The 10,292-nt window shown below is 41.4% G+C and overlaps 1 protein-coding gene across 1 annotated transcript in view; it reads left to right on the top strand.

Moving 5' to 3' along the window:
• The window catches only part of Aff3 (AF4/FMR2 family, member 3), a 436,486-nt gene extending 430,718 nt beyond the window's left edge, over nucleotides 1-5,768 (top strand). The window contains exons 20-21 of the mRNA XM_013019735.1: nucleotides 694-900; nucleotides 1,774-5,768. Of these exons, the coding sequence (XP_012875189.1) occupies nucleotides 694-900; nucleotides 1,774-1,965 (399 nt within the window). The 3' untranslated portion in view covers nucleotides 1,966-5,768. The remainder of the gene's footprint in view (nucleotides 1-693; nucleotides 901-1,773) is intronic.
• Nucleotides 5,769-10,292: the final 4,524 nt, after the last annotated feature.

The following is a 10,292-nucleotide window of genomic DNA, read 5'->3' as shown; positions in this document are numbered from 1 at the left end:
CACCACATAAGCAAAAAGAAAAAAGCCAGAAGTGGCGCTGTGGCTCAAGTGGTAGAGCGCTAGCCTTGAGCTGAAGAGCTGAGGGACAGTGTCCAGGCCCAGAGTTCAGGCCCCACGACCAGACCCTCCCCCCCAAAAAAAGAAAAAAAAGAAAATGCACACTGGATTACACTACATATAAATATACACACCTGCACCACATGTACACTATACACTTTTCATTTCAGGAGACACAGCTAAGTCTTTTCTTTATATGTTGATTGTTATTGAATCCAGGATCTCACACATGTTAACACTCTCTACCACTGAGCCACATCCTGAGCCTTCTTTCCATGTTAGTAAACACATCATCATTTTTATTCCTCCTGATTCTTTTTTGAAATATGATTTTATTGTTATTATTAAGCTGTTATACAGAGGGGTTTCCATTTCATAAGTTGGGTAATGAGTATTTTCATGCAAACTTCATGTTGATATGTCTGATGGCATTCTTGGGAGTTACTGAAGTAGAATTGGAGAGAAAGGTAGAGCACTTGACTGTCAATTATGCACTCAATCCTCAGGACCACCAGGAAACAAAAATAGAGAATTTTGGGGTGAAGAGGTTATAGATGCTTTTTCTGCATCTTGATCTTACCTTTTTTATTTTCTTCTGAACCATTATGCAGCATTATTACTGTCCTTCCACACCAGCAAATCAGCTCACCCCCAGGCCATGCAATGATAATTATGCGTGCCTGTGATAACACAGAGTGGATGGCCCAGATGGATTCTGAGTCCCTGAAGGTGGTACATCCTAAAAGCCCAACTGAGGTTCCAGGCCATGAGGAGAATCTTGCCAGAGGAACTAGCATAGAAGAGGATTCTGAAAAGCACATCAAAATTGAGTGGCCAAGAGGGGTGAGATGGGTTTCTCCAGTGGACAGAGCAGAAAGGAAATAGACACATCTCCTTTGGGAGAGCAAGTCCAGCTCCCTGTGGCACTACCAGTCACTTGTTAAATATCTCTTACCAGAGGGCGCAGTGCCAGACTCAGCAGCTCCTCCTCCTATGCCTAGATTCCCTCCCTCCCACAGCCCCCTGCCATGGGGAATCTTCCCTGACCCTCTCTGCCTTTTCCTAGCAGGACATTATTCAGTGTGCACCTTAGCATCTTGGAAAAACTTGTTTTGGACACTAGGTCTGTTATTCAGTGAGGTCTCTCCCCACCCCCATGACAACATGAACCTGTCTCTATCAGCTACTAAACTGCGATGTAGAGAAGAGTCCAAACATGACCCACCTTGGCATCCTCCCCTCCACCTACAGAGGACCTTGGTGTAACAGTCAATGTTTAATGAAAGGACAAACCCAGAGGAACATCAAATGCTAGAAGTTGACCTCAGTAGGGATAGATGCCTCCCCTCCTCCAGACTCTGAATTTCCCCGGCCATCCTGGAGGCCTCATGCCTTGGACTCATTCCAGGAGCTCAGCACAGGCCACAGCTGACCACAGAACAAGGGTGACAAAACCACGTTGACATTCAGGGTGGGAAGCACTACTGTATGGCGAGAGTGTGGTCTAAACATACAGGTTTTTTGGCACTATTCATTTGGATTCAAAATGGCAGGTACCATTTATTCATGTGTTAGTTTATTTGGATTTGGGATGACCCTGGGACCTTCTTTTGTTCAAGGAGATGCTAAAAGCACAGGATGAATCAGAAAGCCTTTGCTTTCTATAGAGATCATGAATAGAATTCTTTCTGAAGTCGTTCAGGGCCTGACTTACAGATAGGACAGATACCTTACACATCTTCAGTGCTCTTAACAGCGCTCGCTCTCTTTCTCTCTGTGTCCCTAGAATTCTTCAACGACCTGGATTTGCTCATGGGACCGGTCACCCTGCACAGCAGCATGGAGCACCTGGTGCAGTACTCCCAGCAGGGTCTGCACTGGCTGAGGAATAGCACCCACTTGTCCTAGGCACCTCGTCCTCCAGCCAGGTGCTCAGTCCTGTCCATGGATGGCTCACTATCTCGGGACACTGTGCTATTGAAATTGCCAGCCACAGCATTTATCAAACTGCAGTGAATGTGTCCTCCACATCAAAACAGTGGTCTTTTTCCAGGGCATGTGTGTTTGTACGTGTGGGTGTAATGAGAAGCTGCCTGTGTATGTGTGTAAGATACACAGCTCTTCCGAACCCATTCTCCTTAGCTAGTTTCCATCATGCCAGGCTAGACATGAGCAGAGAGGTCCCTGGTGAGAGGAAAGACCCACATTACATGCACACTCATGTTCACACTCTTTCTTCCTTTTCCAATGCTGAATCATGACGTCTTAGAAAGTCCAACCAAAATCTCATGGGTTAGTTAACCAGGTGCAGTGCAGCACACAGAAAACTTAACTGCCAGTTAAGTTGAAACCTAGCTCTTACCTTATTGATTACTTTCAGTATTAATATACTCTTTCCCAATTATTTTTATCAGTGTGTATTAATGGGTAATTGAGTAATGAAAACAAGTCAGTTATTTTTGTGCCAGATGTTTACTAGATTGCATGTAACCAAATACCTAGCCCATCCTCCAATACCTTCTTCCCATCCAGCATTATTCTCAGCTAAACACATTATAAGCAAATGCACCAATTCCCACAAGCCTTCTTACCCTTGCCCAAATAATATGAAAATGGCACCACCATCTGGTCAATTTAACCCACATGAAAGCAACAATGACTATTTGGAGCTCAGTTCAAAGTTGAAATCTACACCTGTGACAAGCCTTCCAGGCACATTCATTTCCTCCTCCTGCCACTGTGACTGTGGCTGGAGAGCCACGTGGCCTTTACCGCAGTGTGTTCCAAGTCTTTTCTTTCCATGGTAGCTTTCTTGCCACTTTTCTTGGGCCAATAAAGACATTGTCTAGAATGTCCATTGCTAGTGGTCTACCTGTTGCTTCTCAGGCTGAGAGCTCTTGGCCATCCTAATGCTGTAGAATGTACTACAGGCCTTTGATTCATTTTGATTTGGAGATATTTTTCAGGCTTTCATTAATAAGCTGCTGACAGTGCAAGGGAAATTGTTCCTGCAATTCTTGTGATTCTGTTTAGAGAAGCAGCAACCAGAGCACCCTGCTTAGACCTTGGGTCCCTGGTATGCGTCTGTTTGCATCTTGCCCTTGCCTCTTTCGTTTTTTCCTTTCCATTCTTTTCTTTTCCCTTTCTTTGCTTTCTTCCCTTTTGAATTACGTTTACATTTTAGTTTTTTTAACATCTCGTTTACAGTTTTTGTCTCATTTATTTGTTTTATAATGTTTTGTCATACCCTAGATTTAGTTTTCTTGTTAAATGTATTTGGATAAAAAATACTGGTAAGAAGGAAACAACTCCTGCAAAAAGAGGGTGCGCCATACCACACTTTAAAACTAAAATTAACATCCTTGAGTTACTTGACAGGATTGTAGCAGGTCAGTGTGAAAAGACAGGTAACACAATCTCTGGGACAATGTACTGTTCAAGGTGGTAGAGATACAAAGTGTGTGTGATCCCTGCTGGTAGAGCTCACTACATCCTTATGTTTGGATACAATGTTCACATTTTTGTCAGCCTGATCTGTAGATGGCAAATAAGATGACTGGGATTCCTCTGCTCTAAGTACTGATTCAAAACTGTGCAGATGATAGAGCAATTGGTGATTTGAGATTAATTGACAATGAGCGAATGAAAGCTTTGTGAAATTCTCATTTGGCTTTGACCTTAATGCACATGAGAATATTAACAGTACAAGTTGAGTGATCCTTAACCAAAATACTTGGGACCAGAATTGGTTTTAGATGTCAGATTTGTTTCTGAGTTTGGAACATTCACATTAATATAGAGTTATCTTGGGGATGGGTCTCTAATGGAAATCAGTTATGTTGTATATGCCCCTAGGCACATGATCAGGAAGTAATTTTATATGCTGTTTCTGCATTGTAGCTGAGACTCATCACATGAGGTCAGGAGTGAAACTTACCACTTAGGACATCATATTGATGTCCAGAATGTTCTAGATTCTGGAGCATTTGGGATTTGGGAATTTTAGGGATACTCAGTCTACATTTCCATTTATACAAGTGAGGCTCTTTTCATCTCCCTTAGTTAGCTAAGTTTGGGATCCATCTTACATTGGAAATTGGAATCTAACTTAAGAAACTTGGAATCAGGTATGTACAGCAGAACTGAGACTTTGTTCTACTTACCCTTGGTGAATTCTGGTGACAAGTTGGAATTCTCACCTAAACAGTCGGCCGGCCCTAGGTGTCTGCCACGCATCCCTGGAGAGGTTTTCTGGTCTTGTCTGTCCTTAAAGTGTCAGACTTTATTGTGGCATCCATGTTAGCCTGCCTAAGAAGCCCCATATAAGGCTGAAGACCTGCGCTTCCAACAGAACTACAAACTGGTCCTTTCAGGGGATGGTCAGAGCATGGGATCCTACCCATGTTTCTCAGTTCATCTGTAGAACATGATGGGCTGCACTTTTTGATGAGTTCGGCATAATCTGTTTGGATCCAGAACCGTCTCCTGAATATGGCTTGTGAAAGTCAGTCATATCTCATCCCTTTTCATCAGTTGGGTACCAAGTTGAAACTTTTTTTGTGTGTTTTCTGATTATAAAACTGATAGCTCTTTATGGTTAAAAATTCAAACGAGGCAGAAAGTCTAAGACTTTGATCGTCTCAGTCAGCTGAAATAACCATAGCACACATTTGATATATATCCTTCCAGAAACATCACATTTTCACATACAGTGCTCATTTGGACTTCTCAGGATGCGTTCTTGCCTGAGGAGTTGAACCCAAGTTCAGCTGACCTAGTGTGCTATAACTTGACAAAAGAATGCTATCCTGTCACATGCTCCGATTTTTTTTGTGAAAGAGAGCAGCCCAAGTAGATCAGATGTTGCCATCAGGCACCACTCTCCACACAGATCAGATGCATGTGCAAAACTGTGCTGAGAGAGAGACAGAGAAAGAGAGAGAAGTTTCTTTAAAAAAAGAAAAAAAGCTTCTGAAAACTTTCACATTGCAAATGGATGATGCTTGGACCTACTATCTAAAGAGGAATGTACCAGAAAAATAATCTGAAAGAGTTGAAAAACTTACGTACTAGGCTGAACACACAGAATGCAATGCAGTGAGACTTTCTGCACTAAAACCAATTCTAGTATTCCAACAACGATGTTCTGGCGCCCATACATAATATACACAGTTTGTATAAATGCATACATTTAAAAATATATATGTACAATACAGCTAACATGGAACTGTAGTATGCCTGACAGATATTACTAGTGCCTAATATTGAGTATACGTCACTGCGTGTTCATGTCACCTTGGAAGTGCAGTCATTGTTACAAAACGAATCAGTGCAGCAACATTATTTATGAACCACATCTTTGAAACTGTGCAGTAGCATATACATATATATTTTTAAATAACATTTTTCACAGTTTTCCAGAGTTGCTGTTGAAATCTGTATCACCAAAAAAAAAAAAAGCAAGATTTTTTTAATGATGTAGACGCTCTTCAGACCCAGTAACCTGCGTGTGATTTCCTGTTTGTAGATACCCAAGAGACTTCAGCAGTCACCAGCCTTAATGCATGTACAGGATATTATTGTGACTTAATTTATCTGCAGTTTTTAATCCATGTGAAATTGGAATTTATAAATGGACTTGGATTAAATATGTCTGCCTTTCTAAGGTTGCAAATGTTACATTAAATGATTTATGTTGTACATGAGAGAAATTGAGTTGTATGTTTAAAAAAAATTGTCCACCAATTCTGTGACTATTTTGCAAGGAAACTTGAGAATTTAAATAGGCTCACATCAGCATTTGTTTTCCAGCTACCTTTATCTATTTGTTTTCCAGTATCTTTAAAAGCAACTTCCTTGTCTCACAAACATTTCCAAAATGCCTTCTTGGATTATTTTTGCGAAGTCTGATGGAAAGAAAAGTAGGTTTTTCTTCCATATAACTATAGCTTAGAATTTGCCTTTTCCATGTCTTAATACACACATACACACACACACACACACACACACACACACACACACACACGGGGGGGGGGATGGGGAAGGTAGGCACTCTAGTGTCTGAGAGCACTCTGAATAGGAAGCTTGAGACTTTCATATTGGTGACTACGTGTGTGCCTGTTGAACCTGGGACCCTGTTCTGTTTGACATTCTTTAATGGCACAAGTTAATTCCCTGACTATTGTGCCAGGATTTCCCAACTCAAAGCAACAAGGTGGAGTCACATGTTCAATGTTTGGTTGAGTAAAATAAGAATTAGGAACTCAAGAAGATGGAATGATTAGACCTATGATTGACATGCTAAAGCCTCTGTGTAGGCGGGTTTTGTTCATCTTGTTTTCTCTCACTCCTATCTCCTGCCTTTTCCCTCTCCCCAAACCAAAACAAACAGAAGCAGAAATAGCCACTAAAATGACTACTTCATGTTATCCAGCCCAGATCACCTTCACCTTTCCCGGCTACACTGTTTTGCACTGTTTACACGTGACTAGTGAGAGCATACTGAGAGGGTCTGTTTCTAGATGGACAGTTCATTCGCATTCTCAACAGCCAAGGAGAGGAGTACAGCAGAGCCCTGCATCGGCATCACCAAGGAGACCACCTCATCCCAAAGGGGCCAGGATCAGGGACTTGGTGTTGCTTGCTCAAGGGACCACTCAGGTGATGGTGTTATAGAGAGAGAGAAATGCCCAGCTGTCTTTCAGATAACTATCCTCTTTAGGTAGTCTTCCACAGACAGTGGAGCCTGTTTCTATCAGAATATTTTAAAGAAGTACCACATATTCCATGCAACCTCAATCAACTAGATTCTTCAAAGACATGTTTTTGGTCTTGGTATTTTGTTCTTTTTGTTTTTGTTTTGTTGGTCATGGGGCTTGAACTCTGGGCCTTGGGCGCTGTCCCTCAGCTCTTCAGCTCAAGGCAAGCGCTCTACCACTTAAGCCACAGTGCCACTTCCTGTTTTCTGACGGTTTATTGGAGATAAGAGTCTCATGGACTTTCCTGCCCAGGCTGGTTTTGAACTGTGATCCTCAGATCTCAGCCTCCTGAGTAGCTAGGATTACTGGCGTGAGCCACCAGTGCCTGGCTCAAAGGCATGTTTTTAATATATATAATGGGAAAATCTGGTCAGTAGCTGCATCAAGTGAATTTTCAGACATTTGGAGCCAAAGTTTATTTCCCTGTTTGCCTATTTCCACAAGAGCAAAATCTGGATAAAGCAGCATAAGAAATGCTCAGATTTGAGAATTGTGTTTTCTTTGTCGAAATTATTTTGTGTATGTCATCTGAGAGGTTAACTTGTTTGCTTGGCATAAGGAAAATTATAAAACTCTGTTTTCAGACTAATTACATCTGGCCACGGTTTGGGTTTTTTATTATTTAATTGGCACTTGGAGGCAGCAGGGGTAAACTCTGGGTCAGCTGCACGGGGAGTTAGAGTCACCACTCTTAAAGTAATGGGAATCAGGGGATTAAACCTCTATATGTTGCTTGGAAAAACCACCTCATACAGCCAAATTTAAAGACTGGATTTGAGGCACTAATTGCAAGTCAACTCAAAGATCATCAACTGTCTCTAGACATCAGAAGTGTGGATGGGACCTGAGAAAGCTAAACCCAGTACTCCTTTGCTGCTCATTTTTAAAATAGCAAAATCTCGTCAAGAAATAATTTGTATCCAGACATGAAGTAAGATAGTATCAATGTTTAGGATTTTCAAACACTGCTGGTAGTTGTAAAAAATATCCTTGTCTCTTGATAACTTTTTTCAGCTTTTTTCATAAAACAAAACTAAATTTTCACTCAATATTTATGATCTCTATATTTCTAAATGCCCAAATGAGCAAAAAGAAAAAAGCTTTTAACACTGAGGAACATTTACTCATTGAGCAGCATTCCATCCAGAGTGACCAAAGGCATTTGATGTTTCAAAGAAATATCCCTCATGTCTCTTCTGTTGAATTCATCAGACAGCATAAGGGTTACAAGTATGACCATGTAGCTGAGATGTCAATTAATTCTAAAAATAGCATCTGATCTTCAATTATAGACTCTTAGAGGGACACCAGCCACCACTGAGGCTTGTTTAAGTGGCAAAATGATAACACAGGCTTTCCTTGGAGTAACTTCAAGCTATTCATCCCCCCAAAATCCCCAGAATGTTGTTGTTGTTGCATTATGTATTTTTTCTTCTAAATCCTGTGAATTACATTGAATTTATTAGCCTTTTTGTAGAGCAGTTCCTAGAGACCATGGGGGTTACAGAAACAAAACTGCAATATAAGAGTTGACTGATAATGAGACCAGAAGTCAGAACCATAACTGGGACCACAGCATGGCTCTCCTTCACCCTGCTGACCTTGGAAGAAAACTTCTTTCCCTGCCTTACTGTCCTCTGTGATAGGACATGACACATCACCTACCTCACTAACCAAGTGTGCGGATCAACAGATTTGGTCAAACATTCTGGGTCCGTGTTGTTACACCCACAATAGGCCTAAGGCTTGCTGTAAAAACAGATGCAAAGGAAATGTACACAGGTGGATGATGAGAAACAGGACTTTCTCCTAGTATCTAGATCTAACAGCAGGATAGCCATAGCCCCTCACCCCATAGGCTAGCACAATGAGAGGAATATCCAGGATGACCAATGGCTAGAGAGTTTGTCCACATGCGTTGTCATCACTCAGTATCCTTGCTGGCTGGAGGCAGAATTCTAATAGACCCAACAGAGCTAGAACAGTGGTGTTTCCGCCCTCCTCTTTCCAAACTCTTTGTCTATGCCTGGCCTTAAGACATTCTCCAGATGGAAAGAAGAAGCAACATTGGATCCAAGCATCCATGAGAAAGAACGTAGACTATCAAACACCAAATTTCCAGTGCCACCATAGAGCCAGAGGTCACTTGGCACAGTCTCATTTCCTGCACTCTAGCTTGTCTGCTGGAGACCTGGAGTCTGAGTTCTCCATGTAACTCTGGTACTTCTGATGCTACTTTGGGAGGGAGGACAGCTGCTGTGGGAGTTTTGTCTCTGAGAAAGGAGATCTGTCCTGAGGGACTTACGTAAATTGTGTGTGTGCTTCAGGAAAGAAAGGAGAGCCTCTCGGGAAAAATGGGTAATTTTTTCTCTAGTGGTTAAGTGGTTGCCTCAACCTAATCACTTAATTATAGTGAAATCTTAGTACCTGGAAAGAGGAATGTCAACATTGAGAACTCCCTGACTTTTGAGACACCCAATTAGATGCAGAACACTGTGGTCCCAACATCTGACAAAGACAAAATCTAGCAAGTGACCTAGATGATTCATACCCCTGGGGCCAACATATTAATGGTGGGATGAAACCTTCAGCTCTTATCTAGTATTTCTATGATTAGACACAAGGCTAGTGTGTCTTCCATGTAGTCTTAAAGCAATTGAGCTTAGCCAAAAGAATACTGAAATACTCTTTCAAAAGGTCCTCTTCTTTTCATACTCAGTAAAAAGGAAAGATGACCAGAAATCCTGAGATATCCAACCTGATCTAAGTCTAGATCGTTACTAATGTCCTCTTCACAGAAGCCCATAACCTTAGCCCATGTGAATTCTGGATACATTTAAGTAAAAATAATTCTAGAGTGGTAATCGTGCTCATTAGCTCATTAGGAGAAGCAGTATCAGTTGAACACTTGAACCTCACCTTTTCTAAGGTAGGATGTCCAAGAACAGACACTCCTGTGACAGCATAATAGCTACTTGCTTTTACAGTTCTATAAAAACGTAAAATCTCTCTCGTGAAGGAATTTTAAAAGGCACCCTTTTTTCTGCTGGTTTATCCATGGTTGATCTATGGAGCTGGTAATAATCTTAAGTTAATAATCTAAAATCAGATGCTAACTGTGTCAGGACAAAAACCATCTCAGTCCTAGGTAAGCTGTCAGTAAATACTAATCTCCTGAGAGCCTTTGTCAGTGCTCCAGATTCAGCAGCCACAAAAACAAATGACAGGGCCTGCAATTCATCTGCCCCTCCCACAGGAACTAATCTCAGGACAGTTTCGAGAACTGAAGAAAATTGTGAAGAGGAAAATGCTGTTCAATGATAATTCCACCTGTGAAAATGTACCTCTCATGGCATTGTGCTTGTCAGTCCCAGTACCATTTCCCTATTTTGTCTTGTCATTTCATATTAAAATAGCTCATGTTCCTTTGTGTTATGTGCTATTCCTTATGGGCTTCTTGTTAGTGCATTTAGATAT

This window comes from Dipodomys ordii, unplaced genomic scaffold (assembly GCF_000151885.1).
Source record: "Dipodomys ordii isolate 6190 unplaced genomic scaffold, Dord_2.0 Scaffold47, whole genome shotgun sequence".
In the NCBI taxonomy this organism is placed as follows: Eukaryota; Metazoa; Chordata; class Mammalia; order Rodentia; family Heteromyidae; genus Dipodomys; species Dipodomys ordii.
The sequence above is the reverse complement of the archived record's forward strand: the minus strand, read 5'-3'. Positions and strand labels throughout refer to the sequence as shown.